Source organism: Ctenocephalides felis, unplaced genomic scaffold (genome assembly GCF_003426905.1).
Source record: "Ctenocephalides felis isolate EL2017-DRISC unplaced genomic scaffold, ASM342690v1 CF-g0.4_SCAFFOLD_03572, whole genome shotgun sequence".
Taxonomy (NCBI): domain Eukaryota; kingdom Metazoa; phylum Arthropoda; class Insecta; order Siphonaptera; family Pulicidae; genus Ctenocephalides; species Ctenocephalides felis.
In genome coordinates, this window is record NW_020539726.1 from 29,188,834 (window position 1) to 29,215,254 (window position 26,421).

A 26,421-nucleotide genomic window follows, 5' to 3' on the forward strand; every position below is an offset into this window, starting at 1 on the left:
AAATGGATGCTGCGGCGTTCTCTCAAAAACTAATTTATCAATTTTTGCACTTCTTACCCTGTGTTTGCAAAACGGCTGGACCTACCTTTTACAAAAACTAATAAATAAAAAAATCTCATTGAACTATAATTTTTAGTCCTTGAAATGAGGTACATCCGATTAGTCTCGAAGCGTATTGTATAAATTAATAAAAAACATTTTGGTTAAAAATGTTACATCCTTCCTGAACTTATAAAATTGTTCCATCAAAACAAATAAAATGTTTTTTTAACAATACAAATAGAATGCTCCGTTCTCTCAAAAACTGAAGTACCAATTTTTTTGCACGTCGTACTACACGTATTCGAAACGGCTGGACCTGCCCTTTATAAAAATTAACTTGTCATAAAAAAAATTATGGAACTACAATTTTCAATGAAATAAGGGAAATAATCGATCATCCTGGAAACGAATCGAATAAATTAATAGAGGATATTTTGGTTAAAAATGTTACATCATTCTTCCAGAACTAAAAAAATAGTTCCATAAACACAAATAATTTTTTTTTTGCAATTCAAATCGGACGCTCCGTTCTCTCAAAAACAGAATTACCAATTTGTGCACTACGAACTAAGCTGTCTTCGAAACGGCTGGACCTGCCTTTAACAAAAATTAATTTGTCATAATTTATAAATCCGTTCATAAAATATATCCGTTCATCTTCGAAGCGTATCGAATAAATTAATAGAGGACATTTTGGTTGAAAATGTTACATCACCAACACAACCAGAACTAAAAAAATCCCACACAAAGCAAAGCAAAGCAAAGAGTGTAAAAAATGAGAAAAAACAGCTCGAACAATGTTTCGCCTCGTGCATTCTGCACAATTGGGTGAGCCGAACGAAACGGGCGGGGCTCGCGCTTGTTCCCTTCTTCTCTCGTTTATCGCCGACTCCGCCCTGGTACCATCATTCTTCCTTGGGAGCTTTTGCCTGCGTCGACGGAAACCGAACGGCGTCGAACCGATTCACCTCTAGAGCCGAGAGCGGAGCCAGTGGCGCACGAGATAAATCGATTTTTGAAATAATTTTCATAATATGACTCAATATTATTTTCATGTATGAACGTGATTAAAACTTTTGGCGTAAGGCATTGTGCCTTAAGACAAATTGATGGAATTCACCGTGCCGTATTTTAATTTTTTTTGAAAAATTTTGATATTTTTTAAAAATTCGACTTTTTTGAAATTTTGATTCGAATTTAGAAAATTTTGTATACTAAGATTTGTCGAAGACAAAAAAAAATAAAAATAAATTCCTTGTAGTCCAAGCGTAGGTAGTCCATGTAGTTTGAAGTTTTTAAGGAAACCTAGGCCTTTGGTGAAACTGTGACCATTTTTCGGTTATTGACGTTAAATTTTATTTTTTTATTTTGGTTTTTAAGCTTTGGATTCATAATGGTAAATAACATTTTTAGAAGGACAGTCAAAACTGATGATACAATTGCACCAAGTTTTCAAGAATTAAGACTATTTGTTGAACTACGCATTTAAAACTTTTAAAATACGTCGACTTTGAAAGGAGCCTCCTTTAAAAAAAAGTACTAAAGTTTCATCAAAAGTTCATTATGGCGCATGTAATCAAGGTTGTGAAACGGTGAAATATTTAAAAAAAATCACGTAAAAATAAGAACCTAGTCATGATATGAGAGAAACATTTGAAACAATGAATGTGAGTGAAAAGCCAAGCTTTTGATGGAACTTGCCAACACACTTCAGAACTTTATTTTTGGATGATCTCTCAAAATCGACTAATGTCTTCGATATTTAACCAGTATGGCAAATTTTCAAAATTCGAAATTCCATTTTTTAAAAAAAATCAAAATTTTCATAAAATTTTAATTCTGTAAAAATTTCAAAATTTTCAAAATATTTCACTATGTTCAAAAAAGTCAAGTTTTTAAACAATATTAAAAATTTAAAGCTTTTAATTGATTATGAAAAAATTTAACCAAAGGTCTTAATTCTTGAAAACCTGGGGCAATTGTGTTATATTTTTGACTGTGTTCCTAGAAATGTCGTTTATGATTACGGATCCAAATTAAATGAACAAAATTAATTAATAAAATTAACCACAATAATCGAAAAATAGTCATAATTCCACTGAAGCTCGTGGAAATAATTTCGTTCCACAACGTGAAATAATTTTGTTTTTTCTAAATTTGTTCAGGATTGTTGAGGTCAATACTGTCACCAAGTTTCTTCTTGACGTTAAGTTCTGGGACCCCCTGCAAATTAATATGAAAATTCTGAATTATTCAACAAATTGTTTTATGTTTCCTTTCCTCTCCTTTGTTTATGATTTATTTTTCACTAAAACAACAGTGAGTTTTTTCTAAATCTTTAATATCGACTTTTCGGAACTAGATTTGTTTCATCTTCAGATTTTTTCTGTAATTGTGAAATCTCTTGGTCCATATCTAGTTTTAATATATTATGAAATTGATATTTGAAAATTAGAATAAAATACACTTAATGAATAATAGTAAAAAAATCTTGGAAATCTGAAGTAAAAATCTTTTACTTCCAGCCATCTATTTTGGAATATTAAAATGTATGCATTGTATAGATGCAGTTGTAGCATCCCTTATACAGATGGCATGAGCGTAAACCATTCAGGGTTGTGTGTTGAGTTACAATGTATATATATATATATATATATATATATATATATATATATACATATATATAAATCCAAATTAGTTTTGTTTCAAAATTATTACATGCATTCCAACAGCTTTCGAGTGATATATTAACCATATATACTTTTGAATAAGATATTTAACAATTGTGAAAAAGCACTTATAAACAAATAATACATTACTAAATAAAACCAATGTTTTTTTTGTAGAAACAATTTAATATTTAATGACCTAATACTATACAATTTTTGGATCAAAGGTCAACAGACTAGAACAAATTAGTAGAGATTCGCTATCTAAGGAACAATATATAAAATGCATGTAGCGAATATGAGCGTCATTAAACTAAAATATTTTTTATGACTAAATGCATACATATTGGGTACAGTAACTAGATATATAAATAAAGATTCAATCCTCTAAATATCATGACTTAAATATATAATATATTCTAGAAATATAAAAGTTAGAGAATTGATTAGATAGATAGGCATTTGCATAAAATAATATCATGCCATTTTGTGATAAAGCTATTTTCAATGAGTTTGAAAAAATATCAAAAATCACATCCAATTTTGAGATTCATATTGCATTAAAAGAATCAATTCCAAATTAGTCATCATAAGTAATATAATGTTACGAGTCCATGAGATGAGGAACAACATTTGAACCACATTTTTCCTTGCATTATTTCATAAATATCAAGTCTAGTCTAGTAGTATCAAAATCTACTTATATTCACACAGAAAACTAAAATCTTAGTTCAAAAATAAAAATTAGGATAAATATATATGGCACACCAATATCAAAATGCGTTTATCTTTTAACGATACATCAGTGTGTGTTATTTTGATTATTGAGATATTATGTTTCAATAATCATATGAATGATGAGAAAAATAATTATATATAGGTAACGTTAAATAAGATTAAATGTTTTCTGCAATCTTTTCAGTCACATAGTCTAATTATTTGTATTTTATTGTACTACATAATATCAATTCACCGAAAATTTTAAATAGCCAAAAATTTAGTCAAATGGCGTCATTACACCTATAAAATATCAATAAACCTATTGCTATTATATTATATATATACAATTTAGTTTTTCTAAATCTATCATATACATACTATATATCCATTATTTGCAGCCGAATTTAAAATTCACTGATAAATTTAATATGCAATTCAATATGAATTCATCAATAGATAAAAAGCAAACATATATAATGAAATAAATCTAAATGGCAAGATTATTCAAAATAATAAAAAATTTATATATATATATATATATATATATATATTATATGTTATGAAATATATGTACAAAAGAATTCAAAATTATCACTTTAATTTTTGGGAAGTTTAATATAGCTTTTCATTCATAACTGGCCTTTGAATTTAATCTAATTCTAAAGCTATTATGGCATAGAAAATGCAAATTTGTTGATTAATGAATTAGTTAATTCTGATTATATCTATGATTCAAATATGTTACTCAAATAAATCTTTTTGTGAGATTTATTAATGCTCAATTAAAAAAATAGCTCCTACGCCCAGCTTTGTTTTTCAAATAAAACAGTTTCAACTTACTAATTAATTCGCTGGTTTAGTATATTATGACCAAAAACAAAATTAAAATTATTCTTTCAAAAAAAAATCTCATTTTAAACATATCAGATCCATAAAAATATCAGATGGTAGCTTATATAAAAAATATTTGAAACATACCTAGTTTACTTATCAATTTACCTTATTTGTTGAATTTGTACCTACTTTTAGCAATGGTTTATGGGACGAGTCTGTCATTTTGGCTTCTAAATGATGATTTATTCCATATGGCCTTAAATGGTATATTAAATAATCTAATACATACATTTGATTGGGTGAAACATAATGAAACGAAACTGCATTATCTGAGCAGCAATCAATTCCCTGAAATAAAGACAAAAATTAATAAATACATATATAATTTCACCTATAGTTTGCTTAATTGATAAACATTGGTTTTACTATCACTATATAGTAACTATATATTTATTATCTTTACCTCTTTACTAGGATAGTAAATAAACTTCCAATACCAGAAGTCTTTATTAACATGGCCTGGTATCAAATGATGTTCAGGCACAAATGGAAAAAATCTTCCTCTACCTAAAGAATCTCTACTATCACCAGCCTTAACACCGACTGCTTCCAAGCATTTGCCTTTAATTTTATCAATCATTTATCAAATTGTTCATTTAATCAAACTCAAACATTAACTAATACATACCCATTTCAACATCTTCACTACCATCATGATCTTTTCGGCATTTATTGTGTTTCAAACCTCTTTCCACAAATCTTATGACTGCTTCTTTGCTTAAAACATAACCAGCTCCACCTGACATATATCCCTGTTTAACATATGGCTTAAAACGACATCCTAGATATATCGGGGTTGTAGGTTTATGGGCAGATAGCATGTATCGTAAGTTTTCCACAATCACATATCTGAAAGTAAATAAGAATAAAAATAAATATTATATCTTAAGCGTTCAATTGCTAAATTATTAATGCAATTCTTACGTGTCATCATCTGCTTTTAAAAACCAGTCATGAGTATCTAGATGATGATGGTATACATATTCAAAAGCTTGTTTGGTTTTTGCCCATAAATAATTGCGTCCTTCACTTACATTTAAAGCAATTGCAGGCAGTGTCGGTTCTGCAAAAGTATTATTAATTATATATCCAAACATAATGTGCATATAATTATAAAATATGTTTCTATCAAATCTCAATAAAGATTAATGAAGAATTGCATTAATGAATAATTTATGAATGCCTTTATAAAACTTTTTATGATAATTAAGATTATAGTCTTAATGTAATCCAAATAAAAATTACAATATTGTATTTAAAGTACTAAAATCTGAACTAAAGCAACTGAAAACTAAAGATAATTTTATAAACACTATAAACTTAACATACCGGCTTCTGAACTCATAAATAATAAAGTATTACATCTCTTTCCCCAAGTATTCCTAACATGTTTTGCTTTGGCAACATGATTCTTTGGACTAGTCATAACCCAGCATAAAACCTAAAACAATAAAGAATAATGTAATTTGATCACAAAATAGATTTGAACAGATAGAAGTAAGTTGCAACTACTTACTCGAACTTTCTGTTTCAAACTCTGTGCCACCGAATCATCTTCATGTTTATGAAATTCTTCATCGTTTGCATGCTGCCCCACTTCAAATACAGGTCCAGATGCAGAATCTAAAAGACCATGATGATGCGCATCATGCATTTCAAAATCAGAATGTTCTGAAGTAGATTGTCTGAAAATTGAAAAAAATAATACATAACTTATGTAGTTAAAATAATACACTAATAACATAATTTAAAAAAAAATATCAAAAGAATTACTATATAGATATATGGAATTTTAATATTGAATACTGAATAGGATTTGTTTATAGTAAACTTGCTTTGAACATTGATCTACATATGGAGGTATGTGTTGGGTGAATAAAACAAACAAAACCGTTTATGACTATCAATAAACTTATATGTACTATTAAGAATAAACAGAGAATCTTGTTATGTTATATATATATATATATATATATATATATATATATATATAATTTATGGTATAATATATCATATTTAATTCTAAGAACTATGTTTTTGAAAATTAAGTTCTAAAGTTTTATGAGTGAGGAAATATCACAATGCAAATAATAATGCAATGCAACTGAACAAATAATTGTAAATTGCATAGATGCCAATATTTACTATGCAGCTATTATATCACCTATTGTTTTAATGCATATATGGGAATAATATGAATAATTTTTTGATGTCACATAAATGTACGAAATGCCAACAACATATTTTCATTAATATTAGGAAAGAAATAAAAATGCTCATCGAGTTGATATAAAAAAATACTATTTTTATTATTCATATTATTAAATCAGTTTGATTAAGAAAAAATATTAATTCAAAACAAGCTTCTAGTTGATTTATAGAAAAACAATAATATCCTTATATGTTTAAATAGATTATTCGAAAAATTTATTTTCATTAGAAGTATATCCTCATTCTTTTAACAAACAATATAAAGAATTACTATATCAATATAAACAATTCAACCACATATTCTAAACAATTTTTGTAGTTTTAATATTATCATATCTCTTACGTACCTAAATGGTATCCAACTTGGCACATTTGTCACTCCCGATGTAATCATTAAAAGATACGCACAACTGAATCCAACAGAAATTCCAAATATCAATGTAAATAGAGTCCTATGAGAAAATAATGGAGACCGGCTCACTAAAATAGAAACAAACCTAATTTTAAATATTTTTTTCTACAAATGTATCTGCATTCGAAAAATTAAATACCAATATGCTATATATATATATATATATATATATATATATATATATATATATATATATATATATAAATATATATATCACAAACTTCTTGTTAAATGATAATGATGATTTATATATTTTTTTAATTTATAATTTTTATTAACATATTTTAATCCCAAAGTTGAATTTTATATATCACAAAATAATTTCACTATCACTTTAATTTCAAGATAACTTTACTAACATCAATGATAAATAATATTCAAATTTAATTAATTGAGGGTTACTTAAAACATTTAATAAAGAATATTACCATGAACACTAGTTAATGGTAGCAACGGTTCAGACGAGCCCATTTTTGTGTAAAAACTGTACTCTCAGATACAAATTTTTTTAACTGCAATATCACCTACATGCCTTATAATTTATAATGTTTACGTATCATAAATATCAGTTCTATGTGTAACATACACATTAATTATAAAAATGTCATAGTTTATCAAAGTTGATTTCATTTCATATGCACGGCTACAGATAAGAAGTAATATGATCAACATCACAGATACATTTAACTAGACTAAAACAAAAGTTTGATTGAGTAAAGTATGATTGCATTGCATTTATGCAAATATGCACCATTAGGTGGGGTGATGACATATATTATAATATGAATATTGAAATTGGCATAGAATATCCAATAGTTTAGGTAAATATAACCTTATATAAAAATACCTTAACTGTATATAAATATGTATATATATATATATATATATATATATATATATATATATATATATCTGTGACAAATAAAAAAAATCAAGCCAGAAAAATATCCTTAAATGACTGTTTTAAATAGTGATTTATTAAAGGTTTATCAATATTAGTTTTTATTTAGTGTTATATATTTGTAGTTTATATTAAGTGTTATGTATATATACAAAACTATCTATGAACTTTTAATACTCTAATTTTCTCACATATTGTCTTTAGTTTATAACTTGTACGCTTTAAAATGTAATTCTACAAAGTTATTGCTTCAGGCGTTGAATAAATAAATAAATAAATAATCATTCATCTTGGTTACATAAAATTCGTTACTATAAGTACAAAATTTATAAACTCTATAAATAGAGACTGTCATGGTCTATAAATTAATGTCATCAAGTTCATTGTTGTTTAAATCGCATTCAATTTACTTGTCATAATTTAAAATTGCAACTATAAATTAAAAACAATTCCTAGATCCAGCCAAATAGTCTGCATAGTATTTGTCATTATTTCGGATTAAAAGTTTATTAAAAAAAATGCATAAAATGTATTGTAATGAATAAACTCTATAAACACACACGCAAACAAATTGTCATGTAATTATATATTACATTTATATTATATATTTATATGATGTATATAATTTTTTTTTCAGATGGTGATAAATATGTTGATAAAACAAAAAGCTTGTTAACATGCATCCATCCAGATATAAAAAAGAAAGGAAACTAAGATATGATTCTTACAATAAATTTAATAGATCCATACGTTCCATATGAATATTCCATCCTTTGAGATGTGATGATCGAATTTATTATATAAAAAAGAAAGAAAACCAAGATATGTTTCTTTCAATAAATTTCATAGATCCATACATTCCATGTGTAAATATTCTATTCTTCAAGATATGGTAGTCGAATTTATTATATTCATTTATTTCTATTTTAAACATGCTTAATTGTTTGCAAAGTGATAATTTCTTAACCATGTTTTTGGCTTTGTTTTGTGTTGTGTATTAACTGTTTGTGTGTTTTATTTGCACTGAGGAAGAGTCAAATTTGGAACTCGAAATTTATTTTAAAAAACATCTTAGTTTCCTTTATTCTTTACATCTGGATAAATGTTTTTTGTTTTACAACCTATATATATATATATATATATATATATATATATATATATATATATAATTAAATTTGATAAAAAATAAAATTTTACACATAGAATTATAGCATCACTTACTCATTTAATATGTCACAAACTAAATAAAATAATTTTCTGTGCATAAAAAAGAGATAAAGAACGTAGACATTATCACAAAATTGTTTAATCAGCATTTTCATTTCCTGAGTTGTAATATGTGATAATCAACATTTGCTGAGTGATAAAATAATATTCATGAATGCAAACATCAATAAATATTGTATTATTATGTTCTTTAGCAATATAGTGCTAATTTATGATATAATAATATTTAATATCAGAAAATAATTATTTTACCAGTAATTATTGGTGAACCCATTTCAACTCGACGTTAAAGCATATCTTGTTCTATTTGTTAATGAACAAATATTTTCCGAAATGCTCGAAAATAACATTGTGACAAAATAAACTTTGTTCACTTCATATTATTTCGATTACAAATATGTATTTTAGTTATTTTTGATGCATCATTGAAGATTTTCTCGTACTTGTAACTTTTATAGGTTAGGTTTGTAGTTAGTTTGCACAAAACATATTCGCTTCGCATATCGGTTATAGTAAATAATAATTTATTGAGCACTAAACTAGAGAGATAACTGATTTATAAATATGATTTTTATATATTTATTTTAAACGTTCCATCAAAACGTCATAATTGACATTTGAGGAGCAGAGCCAACCTTGAAGAGTGAAAAGGACAACTTCACATCTCATCTTTTTTATTTTTTGAACCTAACTTCACATCTTATCTTTTTTATTATGTTGGTGTTGAAGTGTCAAAGGTGAAAGCAAAATTTTCAATTTGACAGTTACTGTACAATGTTAAATTTCAATTATAAATATGTATTTATTGGTTAACAAAATAAATAAAATAAAGCAAAAATGCCAAGTGATAAATTATAAAGTGTAGCAGATTTAAGAAACAAGATTTTCCTTGGATGTTATTAAGGATCCCGATCTGATGAAATGTCGATGAATCCAGGTGTAGGAAACTGAAAGGTTAGATTTTATATTACTTGACTTATATTTGTTTTATTAACTTTTCGAAGACATTTATATCTTATGTTTTCTCGAAATAATCTGACTTAATAATTTTTTGTTTTCTTGACGTTTCAAGTCAATCTGTATTGTTTGACACAATCTGGCCTGATCAGGAATTCATGTTAAGCGTTTTTTTTAATGCTCTTTGAATTTTACTACTATAGTGGTGGTTTAATTATAAAAACTAGTGGGGTGCATGGCATCGTGCCTTAAGGCAAATTGCTGTTACTTCTCGTACCGTAATTAAAAATCTTGGTACGGAACCCAAAAAAATTTAAACAAAATATGTACACATTATTAAAATCTCTATAAAATATCTGATAATTTCATGTACATATGTCCAATAAACATTTTTGACCGCCAAATGACATTTTTTTAACTAATTTTACTGAGAGTCTATAACCGCTGGACCTGCCTTCTCAAAAATTTAATCAGTTCTTCATCTTGTCAATACAAGTAAAATGTTTTTTGAATTATTAAAATCGAACGCTCCGTTCTCTTAAAATCTGAGTTACCGTTTTTGATATTTTACTATACCCTTCCCTCACCACCTGATATTTAGTGATTTTTTGTCAAACCCCCCCTTTCTTTAAAAACCTCACGTAATTAATGTGGACCCCCTACGCCTAGTTTTATATCTTTACTTTTCTAAACTACTTTCTAAATTTATTTTGTGAAAAAATAAAATTTGATGCAAGTAACTTTAGAACGCAAGGAAAAACAAAAACCTTATGTTATGATACAATTCTTTATTTCTACAGAGGAAAATATATGATATACATATACAATACAATAGTTTAAATATTATATATATATATATATATATATATATATATGTATATTTATAATATTTAAATTATTAAAAAGAAAAGCATATTTTATTTTCTGTGGAGTTTGAAATATTCCATCATACCTGATACTGAAAATTCAACAGATATACATTTGATATTAGAAGGTAACATCAAAAATAGTGAAATACATTATTTATTTGCAAGGAAACTTTCTATTTTCTGAAACAAGATATCGGGTTGAAGTAACATTGACGATAACGTACTTGGCGTTTGGTTTCAGGAACTCTAAGTAGCTGTTCCCAAGGAAGTCCATCCAGCCTGTAAAAAAATGCAAATAAATAACTAATATTTAAGAATTATTTTAATGTTCATTTAAATCATGAGGAGTTTCATGAGCTATGAAAATTTTAAATTCGATTTACAATACTTGAAACTCGGATGCTCTAAAATCATTTATGGAGATAAACGCGCTTGCAAGGCAACTCCACTTCAATTTGCATCAGCTATAGCAAAAATAAGTCTTACAGCTTGTTTCAACACCAAAAATAAATTCAAGTTTTGCTCAATAAGACAATGGAATTTGCTAAGCAATAGAAATTTTCCACAGAGATGCTACTGAGCAGAAATATTTTACTTATAACAGAGAACTCCTTTGCTTGTTTAAAATACTTTGAGTATTTCTTAGATATAAGAAATTTTATTATTAAAAATGACCATAAACCCATTTTTGACGAAGCAGAAATTAGGAAAGGTTTTGGATCTACAATGTGGATTTCTAGACAATTAGAATACATTTTTCATTTCTCTGCTATAAGTAATTCTAATCCTATATGTTTGTATATATAAATTTTTAACTGCAATTGGGATTGAACTAGTCTTGTGAGCTATTGAACTGACTTCTTAAATGACTAGGTTTTTTTCATAGATGGTTACCCAAACGATTGTTCTAACTCATTGTGATGAATTTGTCATTACAATTTCTGCAACACTGATATTTTTTTATTGATGTAGCAATGCCTGCGCAGGTCTATTTTGACTTGAAATCATATAGCTATCTATATTTTCAAATTAAAACCTATTTCACTGCTACTTGACATCAGGTTGTTTGTAGCAAATATTGAAGTTCGAAGTTTTAATTTATAGCCCATAGCTCTAACCATTAAGTCACGGGTTTAATTGCTTAATTCTATTATAATTCCCTAATTCTATAATATGTTTACCTGTTAGCAGCTGCGTATTGTTGAGCCAAAAGTTGCATTTGTAAATTTGCCAAGGTCGGATCTTCTGCAGATTGATAGTATCGACGTAATTCATTCGATTCCAGGCTGTTTTCTCCCTGTAATAAATAAAAATCATTTAAAAGTTGATTTTAAATAGATAACTGCAATTTCTAACGCATTCAGCATGTGGAAATATATAGAAATATGCCAATAAAATCATTACTCTTAGTTTCGTTTTTTAATCAATGCTTATCAAGATCTGAAATATAATTTTTATATTTTTTATTCTATTACATCAAGCTTAAATTCTCGAAAATGTAAAATATCGTACCAAGTAGTCAGACTTTGCGATTACTTACTCACTGAGTACAGATTTTCTTTAGAAGGAAACCTTGTAAATATATTGTATGCGATTGAGGTCATATTTATTATATTCATGAAATGAAAAAAATGTAAAGGGAAGAAGGTTATTTAACCAGGTTACGGTAGTGATATCCAGTTATAAAGAAATACTATGAAATCAGTATGGTAACGGTAACCTTAAAAATATCATTTATCTTAATTTTTGGATAAGCATTTGAAATTAAGGGCCTTGCAAGCTATTGAGATGATTTCACTCAATTTCGCCGCTTTTTCAGAAGGGAACCCAGCAGTTAGCTTATATCTATTTGATGTTGTGTCATTTACTATTACAATTTTTGTGTCATTTACTATTACAATACTGATGATGTTTTATTGACCCAGCAATGCCGGGGAGTACTATTTTCTATCCATATTTTGAGGCCACTACCTCTTACAGCAGGCTGTCCGAGTCGTGTTTTAAATCTGAAACTTTTGATTGAATTTTCACAGCTCTAGCTACTAACCCATGAGCTAAAAACTATGACTATAATTATATTAATATTAACTTCCCGAAGGAGAAGTTTATGTTTTCATAAAAAAAATCCCATTCGCTAATTTTATATTTTCTCGGCGTTTCAAGCCATTCTGAATCGACCAAATCGAATGAGACCAAATTTGGAAAAAGCATGTGTATATGTGTTTGTGTGTGTTTTATTTAATAGGCTTGTATCAATTATAAATATAAAATCAAAATTTGTTATTGTATGAAGTAATTATTAACATAGTGACACGATTGTTATTATAGTGTTATCATGGTTCAAAAAATGATTCATAATTTTTTTTTGCTTTTCTTTGCACCTATTTCTAAATTGAAGCTGAAGAGGGAGAGGTATTATATTGCTACTCTAGTAACCAGACATAGGAAAATATGAAAATAAACTAATTTTATTATTTAGGTCTTCATAGAACTATATATAGTTAGAAGGTAAAACACAGAGCTAAAGTTCGTTTTTTTTTTAATTTTTCATTGCTTTGAATTTTTGCTTTTAATTTGGGTTTTCGATCCCAAACTGTACTTTTGAATTTCTTGGTTGACTCGATTAAATATATTTTTTCCATTTACCTGTGAAGAATCGTAGGCCGAAAGACTGTGCTGAGGTCTTCCTGCAGCGAGCGCAGCTAGGCAGGTCAAAAACATCAACACCAGGCTCAGGTGAAAACGAGAGTTTGCCATCTTTACGAATACCTGCACAAAAGTAAAAGTAAATAATATTTTATCATCATAAAACATTTTCTGAAGTTTCATAATAATAAACATTTCAAAAAATTTCGTTACCGCCGTCATTTAAATTTCTGCTGACCATCAACCCCAGATTTTATTCCATGAATAAAATCATTTTACGTTACAACACACACCCGGTTTGGCGCCGACCAGAAATTCCAGAATAAATTAATACATTTTCACATGTGTACATAGTGTAGGCCACGTAGGTAAACACTTCATTATCTTTCGCACTCAAGTGTGAATTAACACGTGCTAGGGGTTTTATAAGGAAGATAGCAATTTTGGATATACGAAAATATCTACGGAAAAATTCTATTTATTTCCTTGAAAGTATCTCTAGCTTCTGATGTAATTACATATCACTTTGGGATAGAGACCCATACGACGAGAAGTAAACAACATTATATTTTTGAAAATGATAAAATTAATGATAGGGATAGAGCGGATAAAAAGTCCATCACCATTATCTCAAAAAGAAGTAAAGTATAGAAGTTTTTAAGTTACTATTATAAAGTAGAGGGCAAAAGATGTTAACTAAGTCAACTTCATTCGTGTGCATTGCTACCACGAGATAAACTACAATATATGAATGTTTTTCGTTAGTAGTTTTGTTGGTTTTGAGCCCTTTAATAAAAAATTTGAAATTTGTGAAAAAAACCGCGACTCTATTTCAAGGAATTAGTATCTAAAATTTCCAAATATTTTTCTGTATAATACTTTATGCTCATCATAATGAGAATTTCTTTTTCTCCAACAAGCATCTCAATGCAATAGTTATTGTATCTTCAAGCATTTTCATATATAGAATACCTTGAGGACAGAATTCTTATATTACGCTATATTGTCCTTATAAAAGGTCGCACTTGTAGTAGATCGAATTCCATTTCTTTGTCCCCTGAGGTCAATGCTAATATTATATCAACCACATGGTTGTAGGAAAACTTATTCCGAAGTACGGTCACTTAAGAAATAACGAGATAGTACTCATATATGTGCATAAAAATAAGCAAGGAAAGTATTGTTACTAAGAATTTCTATTTTATAAATCTTATATTACGAGATAGAAAATGGATGATCATTTTTTACTTTATATGATTATAAAATTTATTTTTGGAGATATGAAATAACTGTAGTTATTCTTTGCATCCAACATGCAAGATATTTGTACAATTGATTAACATGAGTACTACCTACTAATTTACTTGACTAATTATTGATTGATAGATTTTATAGAAATGCATACCTTAGAAAAAATCGATGTATGTGTAGGTGTGCATGTGTTTGTGTGCGGATACAAAGAATAATTTAAAAAGCATTCGATTCGTATTGATGAGAGTCGTGCTGATTAGTTTTTGTCAAAGGCAGGTCCAGCCATTTCAAAGATACGGCGAAAAAAGTTAAAAAAAAATTCAGATTTTGAGAGAACGGCGCGTCCGATTTCAATGATTCAAAAATATTTTACTTGTGATGATGAAATGAAGAACTGATTAAATTTCTATAAAGACAGATTTTTTATAGAGATTTTAATAATAAGCACAATTTTGTTTACATCTCTATGGGTTCCGTACTATATTCATCCGTTAGACTGCAGCGCGGCGCTTACGCGCTTCGATATTTCATCTCTAAAATAGCTAAGCAGCACGATTGCTTAAAAAAAAGTTCAAAGTTTTCAAAAAAAATCAGAATATAAAAAATTCTAGATTTTCAAAAATTACAAAATTCTCAGAAATCTAATTTTTTCAAAGTTTTCAAAAAATTTTAAATCTCTTTTAAAAATTTTAATTTTCGGTACGGCAATTCGGTTACAGCAATTTATTCCTTAAGGCACGATGCCATGCACCACTAGATAATATTTTTTAATTCCTCGTATTTTAACATATTTCATAAACTATATATTTTTTAAATATTTTTTTTCAAGTTTATTGATGCAATAACTTTTTGCATGGAATGCGAGTGAAATTCCGAGCGTATTTTTACCCATAAACGCAGTATTAATTTACGCATTTTGTTATTGTGTTCTTTTTTCTTTTGCTACGTATTAAAAAACGATGTAAATTTTTCTGCACGGGAAATATTTATGCTATGTCTAGTTTTTTTCAAAAATATTTATAATATGGAATTCAGTTTCTATATTTACTGGATAAAGTAAAAGGCTTCTCAATACTAAATTTTATGCATGGGCTTCTAAATTACAACTTACTGCTGTACTGAAATATTAATGTCACTAAGTGTGCTACAACTTTATGGCTTAATTACATGGTTCCAAATTCGTAGAAATATTTTATCATTTTCTTATATTTAGAATAAGGTATATTTTTTGAATCGATATTATGGAAATAGGGTTTTTAAAGGATTTTCGTTAATATTTGCAGTATTCGCACATTATAAAATTTATCGCATATCTAAATAATTTTAATGTTAATGGCCATTATGTCCGTAATAGTTATGAGTTTATTTATTTTATAATAATTGTAAAATATACATCTAGTATGTGACTTTTACAACATATTCTATTTATCTACTTATTATGCCTTCAAAAGCAAATTCTTAAACCGATCCCCTCGACTCTAAGCTTTTGACATTATGTGATATATCACGAATTATTTTCACCTGCTTCAGTCATAATCAGATTATTCCAACAAGCCAAGCTCTTAAATGTCACTCACAATATTATAATCAATTTTCAGTTTGTGTTATATCACATTATTACACATTATATTTCGTACCACCTTCCTCATGAACAAAATTCATGTACAAACTTAGTTTTAATATAAAGTAATCTCTACATATAGTAATAACTATAGAAATACTCTACGTCAAAGATGGTTTATGATGAGAGAAATTTAGCATTTTGATTAAATCTCGTCTGAAAAGCGGGTACTAGAGAACAAAATAATATGAGGGTAAATTTTCTATGAACATGTTCGTATACATCTTCTTATTTATTGTAAGTTTTTAGTTTGAGTTTCAGAAGTTGTGTACTAAACTAGGTGTACATCACATTTTATCTTAATCGATTTCGTGAAAGACATTTTGATTAATTAGAAAAACGTATACAAATTTACAAATATTCACTTTTCAAATATATGAGCTTTGACAATTACGATTTCAACAATTTCTGTTAATTGGTGCGCAGTTATTCCATATCTATAAATTATTGATTAGCATTATTTCCAACATCTTGTTAATTTATATAATATAGGTATTACTCTCGAGAGAAATGATAAATTGAACCCAATTAGTAACATTAATGCCTCCGAACGAGTGTTAATTATGAAATATATATCAACCGGTGGAGACGCCTTGTATATTTCTGATTATTATGACTGAAACAGCAATCGGTAATTTGAATGGCATGACGTGCTTCCGTGAAATAATATCGAAATTATAGAGACATAACTGTTTCATTAGATCAAATAAATTTTCAATCTGTAAATGAAAAAATTTGTACTAATAAAATAGACTTATTTTGCGAACAATTTTGATGTAAAATTGTGGTATTTTCTGTGTGTTACATTTTTGTAACTCTAGCTATTTAATCAAAGTAAATTGCACTCTTATTAGTCATAAGACATCTGCTACCAGATAATATAATTTGTCATTTTGCCTTGTTTAGTTCTGAATGGAAAAAATACTATAGTTTACGACGGTTCAGTTGACATTTAATGTATTTGGGGCGCAGATAAACTGCAATAACCTTTTACGTCTCAGAATAATACCTATGTATTCTGTGATAAAGAATAATTACACAATAAACTATTTGTAATAAATTTTTATTCGGCGAGAGTCCCAAAAAAACGTCAATTTTAACTTGTGATCTATTTTAATACATTATTTAGTGATATATTGTTTGCAGGAAATTCCTTATATAAAATACTTTATTGATATTCATATTTTACCTCTAATAACTTTTACAGCATATATCAATTCAACATAATTTATTATGGTAAAAGATAATAAAAATATATAGAAATATTACATTTTATATCAGACAGATAAGCAAAGAGCGCAATGTGACATTTTCAATATTTTTCTCACGAGCTTGATAGAGAATATAAATTACTTTTAAAGTATGTTCTACAGAATAAGTTGGAAAATATTTATATATAAATTTAAAACAACGTACATTTTTTTAATATAAAAATCATATTTAAATTATAAAACTATATGTAATGTAATAGTTTGATGATTATTAGAATAAGTAATGAATTTTTATAAATTTTCTCACGAGGTTGATAAAGAATGTTAATCACTTTTAGAGAATAATTGAAAACAATTCATACATAATTTTAAAAAGACGTAAATTTAGTAAAGACGCCATTTTAAATTTTTATTAAGCGTTAGGCTACATTAGAAACTGTCTTTTAAATTCCATAATTTCTACTGAAAACCGGTATTTAAAACAGACAATCTCTACTAAGAGCCTATTTTAAAAAGGCTACATCAAGTCCACATAATTTATCTCAAGAAAGGTTCACGAAATTTTGTTTACTCTTTTTTTTATTAAATATTGAATATATAAATGCAAATTGTATTTTGTGTGAAGCGAATATATTTATTCGACATGACTTAATACAATTTTGTTTGATCGATCAGCGTTATTTTATATTTTGCATTTGCTTTCGGTGATGATTATTTAATTTGCTCCCATACGTTATTTTAGGGGTGTAATGATCGTTCATTGCTTATAGGTAGGTACATACCATTTGGCTAAAATAACACTAATTGAAAATTATATTTATTATACGAATATCAAATTATGATATGGGGTACGTTTAACAATTTGCAAAAATGATGATATGATATGGCATGGCAACTCATAAATTAATATTTGTCTCTAAACAAACATTGCACGTGAATTGCAATATTGATTTTTTTTCAGTATGTTATTTTATTAAATTGAATGCTTATAAATGCTTCACAGTCAATTTTCATGATGCAAGATGGATTATCCAAATATTATTCTTACTATAAGATTTTTTTACAATCTACTATTTTAATGATAGTTTGTAGCATCATTACAAGTTTCTTAAGATGGAGGAGATCAATACTTATATGAAAATGGTAATGATTCTATAAATATTATCTTACTACGAACCACTAAAAGCGTGCTCCTTTCCGATCCCCGTTGCTTTCAGTATTAACTTTGCGAGACGAAAAGCTATATGGCACTTTAGTCTTATGGAAATATAATGTAATGCATGTTTATGTTTGATATTGAGTAAAAAAAGCCTAAAACTTGACTTGTTACACTCATAATAATAAGTCCCGGAAAAACTACTACTAAAGTTTTCAACATGAAGACTTCGTTTATTAAGATTTAAAAAGTTACTCGCAGGGGCAAAAATGTTGACAGAAAATTTTTTGCTCAGAGTTAATGGATATATAATATAATACTTATTTTTAATGAAAAATATGATGAAAATATGCATATGATAGTATGGATCGTACACTTAATAAGCCACAGATGTGTGATTGAAAACTACCTTTAAAGTCTGTCAAACTTTTATTTATTTTAGATATACAATAAGTAAAAATTTCAACAATGAATTAATTGCTTAGGAATAGCAAGTTTGAATAAAAAAGTTTTAATATATAGCTTGACTAAAAAAATTGTGGAAACGTGTATATACAGGGTGTCTCAGAATTCAACGCTTAGGCCAAAATAGGGTAATAATGTAGATCTAAACTATCTAAACTAAACTATCATGAAAATAATAGAAAATAATTTATATAGTTTGAAAATTATTAGCTTCCAAGTGCAACCTACGAGCAGAGCTTTGGTGAAACTGTAAATATTTTTTGGTTATTGTGGTTACTATTTCTAGGATCTAAGTCAAAAATCATGACACAATTGCTCCAAATTTTCTAGAATCAAAACTATTTGTTAAACTACAAATTGAATTTTTTTAAAATAGGTCGAATTTGAAAGACCCTTCTTTAATTGTACTAATTCTAAAAAACTTGAGGCAATTGAGCCATTATTTTGGACAGTTGTCCTATAAATATTATTAACGGTTACGGTTCCAAAATAAAAAAAAAAAAAAAAAATATAAAAATTACCCAACATAACCGCAAAATAGCCATAGTTTCACTGAAACTCTAGATTGCACTTAAAAGCCCATAATTTTCAAATTACATAAATCAATTTTTGTCTATGATAGTTCTGATCCTTTTTTACTTGACATTGAGTTCTGGGATATGCAAGGAATATAATTTGTGGTTTACTTCGTACGTCTCTATTAACACACTTCATCTCTAATTACTCGTTTATTGTCTCTAATTACACTCTCTACAATTTCCATCTCTTTATGGCACTATTTGTCTCTCACAATATATAATCTACTCACACATATTTTCTTGTTATTCTATCCATATGTCATGCAAATAGCACAACAAAATGATATTTACATAATCTTTTTTTTTTATTTTCAGAATTTCTCTATTATTTAAAAATTTGTTATAACTTTGGCTCATATAAAACAGCTGTAACTTTTTTATATTATTTTGACGGATCGTTTTATGACGCACTTAAATTGCGATAAATCATTATCAAAATTTAACACAAGAGGGTGCCTGTTGTATAACACGTAAGAGGTTTAAAAAAAAAATATTACTGAATTTATGCCTGTAGATTTATTTTCTTAAGACTCCTAACAATATATGCTTTCGTGACTTCCATTGCAGAAATCCGCTTTCATTTTTCTTACTTTGCACATGATGGATCACGCCTAATGATGTAAAAACATAGTAGATTTTTGGATTTTTATGATAAATAATATACACATTTTCAAATATATATTTTCACTCATACCATAACAACGAACCCATGAGATAAAACTATTGTAAAGTTAATACTTATTTTGTGAACTCATAGATTTTGATGAAAGCATTTGTATGAAAATTATTAGATTTGATTGCGAACATTTAGTATGCATTTCTGTTTGCAAATACATTTTTCATTTACAGTTAAACCATTGGTTACTTTAATTCGAACGAATTTTCCTTCAGCTCTCCGTCTACAACCCTCAACTGTTAATTTAACTGCATCGACAGGCTAAGCTGTTTATCTCATTTTGACAAGCATGGTTAGTTCCATGTTTAATTACAATTCTGAACATAACTGGTTGAAATTTCATTAACCACATTCATTATTATATATCAAAATACATGTAAACCTCAATTATGAAGACTTATGTTCTGTACTTTGATGTATAAACTGCAACTTTGTGCATCATCCTTAATTGCGATATAAATGTATAGAGAAATAATTTTTGAGATTCATTCTTCATCTGCTAAAAGTATTTTACTATTGAAAGAAATATTTTTTCGATTTTGGTGATGTATAAGTTTATTTATAAAAACACTTTACGATTTACAAATTATCATGTTCATAGTTCCGAATCTTTCGATGTAAATGGATATTTAATTCTATATGTATATTTTTTTATCCTGATATGAAAATCTATACTAATGTTATAATTGAGATTTATTTTACAACTATTTTTCTGTAGTATTTATTTGCAATAAAATTTGCTATTTTTGAGCGTATTGTTTGCATAAATTATAACTATATTAATTTTATTTGCAGAGCAATATTTGCATTTACCAATTTGCTAAGAAAATTATAAATAAAATGCATTTGGTCTTATATAATTCTTTTAATTGAACCAGAAACAAAAATAAGCTTTCATAGTATTAAGCAATCTGTAATTTTATACCGCATCATCGAACCACCCGTTAAATGGTTTTTTAATTAATTGCGTCAACACAATACAATTTATTTTTAAATGAGAATTTTCCGGTGTTTTCTCCGCAATTTATTATAAAGTCTAAATATATCGTCATAATTGTCAAATAAATATTCAAATATCGATCTGTTGACAGAGTTACAACCCGTTTTTTGCATTAATCTTATATTTATATGCAGTGTTGAGAGATATAAAATTGTTTATTAAGATATTCTCAAAAAAATTCTATAAAATAAAATACTGTTTACTGTGATTTACTGCCGTCGAAATTGATATATGAAATATTAAATATATAAAATATTTATTTTATACACACAAAGAAATTTTTGGCGTCTCGAAGGAGAAGTTTGTGCTTTTTGAAAATCGGATTTGCTAATTTTATGTTTTATCGACGTTTCAAGTCATTCTGAATGGAACGGGACCAAATTTGGGAAAAGTATATGTGCAGATTTTTGACTTTTCGTCGACGCCAAGCCGTTTCTTTGTGATTTGCAGAAAAGTGTAAAAATAATCTTCCACAATTTGGCCCACAATTTTGGATAGATTATAAAAATTCAAAAACTGTTAAAATATGGGCTGGGAATCGTGTTTCCTTTCTAATTATTTATTGTTTTTTTGACAATTTTGATGAAACTTTGTATGACCATAGATTTTGCAGTCTAAAATAACATACTAAAATATTATAGGCCTACGACTATCTGTTGATTTGAAAAAAAATCTTCAAAATTTAGAATTGCGCCGAGTGCTTAAGTGATTCTAATCAGAATATATGACGAGCAAAAATGTACGATTTGCGTTTTGAACATTTATTTTTGCTACGGGAAATTCCAGCAATTTGCCTTAAGGTACGATGCCATATACTACTAGTTTAATTTGTACATTTACAGATATTATAAGTAAGTTTGAAAGTCATCAATTAAAAATTTTATTGATTAGTTTTTAGTGGAAGCGAAAATTTTATTTTCAAACTTTTAGCCTAAAAATAAGTATCTTAATTCGAGAAAGAAAAATAGTTTATGCAACTTGCCTTACGGCAAAATGCCACTTACAACTAGTTATTATATTGTGGATTAAATTGTCTAAAATGTATTTCAGAATTCTAAATAATTCTAAGTAGTGTTTTACGTTTTTTAACTTCCCGAAGGAGAAGTTTATGTTTTCATCAAAAAATCCGAATCGCTAATTTTATGTTTTCTGGACGTTTCAAGCCATTCTGAATCGAATGAGACCAAATTTGGAAAAAGTATGTGTGTGTGTGTGTGTGTGTGTGTGTATGTGTGTGTGTGTGTGTGTGTGAACAGATTTTTTGCCGTAAATCGACGTTTTCTCCAAAACGGCTGGACCGATTTCAAAAATTTAAAAGCCATTTGATGTATCTCGATGAGGACTATCGTCTCTGAGTTTTGTGCGGCGAACGGCCGGGCCGTTTCTTTGTAAATTGCAGAAAAGTGAAAAAATTTTCGTCCACGTTTTAGCCCGCAACTCTGAATCGATTCTGAAAATTCAAAAACCGTTCGATAGATATTGGTTGGGAATCGTGCTGATTAGTTTTTGGTAAAGATCGGCCGGGCCGTTTTCTTGTAATAAAGTTTAAAAAAAAAAATTTCGACGATTTTTATGATTATTTTTTTGACGATAGATACCATAGTTTTCTAGGTCATACTAAAATATTACGGCCCTACGACAACTGGTTTAGCTTTAAAAATTCGTCAAAGTTTGCAAAAATCAGTATGGTCTTTTTGGCATTTGTCAAAATTAGACTTTTGATCGACGTTTTCTCAAAAACGCCTGAACCGATTTTAGAAATTTAAAAGCCATTTGATGTATTTCGGTGAGGACTATCGTTTGTCAGTTTTGTGCAACGATCTGCCAAGCCGTTTCTTTGTAATTTGAAAAAAACTTTTCGTCCACATTTAAGCTCATCCTACCGAACGATTTTAAAAAATCAAAAACTGTTCGAAAGATATTAGTTGGGAATGGTGCTGATTAATTTTAGGTGAAAATCTACCGAGCCGTTTTCTTGTAATTAACTGTTGAAAAAAAGTGTTAAATTTTCGTCCACATTCAAGCTCATCCTACCGAACCGATTTTGAAAAATCAAAAACTGTTCGAAAGATATCATTTGGGAATGATGCTGATTAATTTTAGGTGAAAATCTACCGAGCCGTTTTCTTGTAATTAACTGTTGAAAAAAAGTGTTAAATTTTCGTCCACATTTAAGCTCATCCTACCGAACCGATTTTGAAAAATCAAAAACTGTTCGAAAGATATTAGTTGGGAATGATGCTGATTAATTTTAGGTGAACATCTACCGAGCCGTTTTCTTGTAATTAACTGTTGAAAAAAAGTGTTAAATTTTCGTCCACATTTAAGCTCATCCTACCGAACCGATTTTGGAAAATCAAAAACTGTTCGAAAGATATCATTTGGGAATGATGCTGATTAATTTTAGGTGAAAATCTACCGAGCCGTTTTCTTGTAATTAACTGTTGAAAAAAAGTGTTAAATTTTCGTCCACATTTAAGCTCATCCTACCGAACCGATTTTGAAAAATCAAAAACTGTTCGAAAGATATTAGTTGGGAATGATGCTGATTAATTTTAGGTGAAAATCTACCGAGCCGTTTTCTTGTAATTAACTGTTGAAAAAAAGTGTTAAATTTTCGTCCACATTTAAGCTCATCCTACCGAACCGATTTTGAAAAATCAAAAACTGTTCGAAAGATATTAGTTGGGAATGATGCTGATTAATTTTAGGTGAAAATCTACCGAGCCGTTTTCTTGTAATTAACTGTTGAAAAAAAGTGTTAAATTTTCGTCCACATTTAAGCTCATCCTACCGAACCGATTTTGAAAAATCAAAAACTGTTCGAAAGATATTAGTTGGGAATGATGCTGATTAATTTTAGGTGAAAATCTACCGAGCCGTTTTCTTGTAATTAACTGTTGAAAAAAAGTGTTAAATTTTCGTCCACATTTAAGCTCATCCTACCGAACCGATTTTGAAAAATCAAAAACTGTTCGAAAGATATTAGTTGGGAATGGTACTGATTAATTTTAGGTGAAAATCTACCGAGCCATTTTCTTGTAATTAACTGTTGAAAAAAAGTGTTAAATTTTCGTCCACATTTAAGCTCATCCTACCGAACCGATTTTGAAAAATCAAAAACATATGAAGCCTCTGCCTAGAAAATATACTTCGTCTCCAAGGTCGTGAAATGACCAAGAAATTCTTTACTTTAATCAAGTTATAATAATTATCATCGTTTTCTACAATTTGGAAAAATAATCGTATGCGTCGATACAATTTTGTCACAATGAGAACCACTTATGTATTCAGATTATTATATTAAAAATAATAAAAAAGAAAAAAATATTTTTTTTATAATCAATGATAGTGATAAATATAAATTTCTTAATAATTATAAAATAAAAAAATATTGTTAAAGGCAGATCAAGTTGCTTATTCTAAAATTGGATCGATTAAGTATACTATTTACACATTTCGGGAAGTTCATGCAACTTGCCTTCAGGCTAAATGCACCTTCAACTAGTTTTATTTCAATATGATATTTTTAAATACAATCATTATCATGAATACTAAATTTCATAAAATTTTATTGTTTTTATGAATGAATGAATGGTATATTGACGATTTTTTAAATATTTTTTTATTTGTATATCCTGAAGTATTGATAGGTTATTTTTTATAATATATGTTATAAACATTTAGAAAAGAGCATAACACATAAAAATAATTCATGCTACCAGACAAAATTTGATATAAATATTTCAATTAGCACATTGCTATTTTCTGTACTTTATTATTAAATTGCACTAGTGAAACTTCAGACGTTGAATTCTGTATTTTTTATTATAAATTATCAAACTATGTTTAATTTAAATTAAAAAATTAAGTAAAACAAAAAATACTTCAAGTTATTTCATGTATTCATCTAAATGCAGTATTTTGTAATAAACTATAAGATTTAACAAAATTTCACTTACCTGTTGCTTCAAAAGCTTTCGTTGACCTTCAAGTTCAGCAGCGCTTTCGCACACAAAAACAGAGAGCTTTTACAAACTAACAATGAAATCAAACTAAATCTCAAATTCTGAATATATAATATTCCAAATATCTTATTACTATCTCTGGTTATCAACTGATCAGAAGACGTTTTAGCAATGCACCGTGGCATAAGCTCCGCTCACCCATTTATATAGGGAAGCGCAAGTTCGGCGACGCATGTACCATAGAAGAAGGTCAGAGTGGTGGGTGAATGGGGTAAGGGTTTGTATGATGACCGAATATCGCAGATAATGTCAAGGGTTGTTATAAGAAAATCTAGTGTTTATCTAGGAGAATCTATATTTTGAGAATTTTACGCAACAAGTGGGATTTAGGAGAAACCGGTGGTTAAAGGAGTTAGTTGGGACGTTAACGGAAAGGGCACAGAATATCAGCTGCTCGGTTTTAACTATTTACTCCAATTAAAAAAAGTTTTGATCAAGAGTAGAACTAGTGGGGCGCACCGCATGGTGCCTCAAGGTAAATTGCTGGAACTTCCCGTACTGTAATTAAACAGTCGAAAAATAAAAATAATCAATCAACGAAAATGTCTATGAATAAATATTATAAAAACTAGAATTTTCATTATTTGTTCCTTGTAGACAAAATGTAGACCTTGTAACAAAACTTGTTAGATTCGACGACATTGTATATATATGTTTGAATGAAATATATATTAAAAAATCTAATTAAGTCGACTTATTGTTAGAATGAACATATTTTAAACGGCTGGACCTGCCTATACCAAAAACTAATCAGTACGTCTCCACATCAATACGAATCGAATGTTTTTTGAATTATTCAGATCAGTTGATCGGTGTTCCCGAAATCGACACACACACACATACATCCATTTTTTCTCAGGTATGCCAAAATATTCAGAAACCTTTGA

The 26,421-nt window shown here is 28.0% G+C and overlaps 2 protein-coding genes across 2 annotated transcripts; both read right to left on the reverse strand.

Moving 5' to 3' along the window:
* Nucleotides 1-4,239: 4,239 nt before the first annotated feature.
* Nucleotides 4,240-9,570, reverse strand: LOC113388346 (glycoprotein-N-acetylgalactosamine 3-beta-galactosyltransferase 1-like). Its single transcript, XM_026625734.1, has 8 exons — nt 9,329-9,570; nt 6,884-7,016; nt 5,842-6,010; nt 5,655-5,766; nt 5,250-5,388; nt 4,954-5,174; nt 4,729-4,886; nt 4,240-4,613 (listed from the first exon to the last, which is right to left on the reverse strand). Exons 1-8 carry the CDS (start codon nt 9,348-9,350, stop codon nt 4,422-4,424), a joined length of 1,146 nt encoding a protein of 381 aa, XP_026481519.1. The 5' UTR covers nt 9,351-9,570; the 3' UTR covers nt 4,240-4,421.
* A 1,505-nt stretch (nt 9,571-11,075) lies between these two features.
* On the reverse strand, nt 11,076-25,531 carry LOC113388347. The gene is made up of 4 exons (XM_026625735.1): nt 25,469-25,531; nt 13,549-13,671; nt 12,084-12,199; nt 11,076-11,181 (listed from the first exon to the last, which is right to left on the reverse strand). The coding sequence occupies exons 2-4, from the start codon at nt 13,657-13,659 to the stop codon at nt 11,076-11,078; spliced, it is 333 nt and encodes a 110-aa protein (XP_026481520.1). The 5' UTR covers nt 13,660-13,671; nt 25,469-25,531.
* Nucleotides 25,532-26,421: the final 890 nt, after the last annotated feature.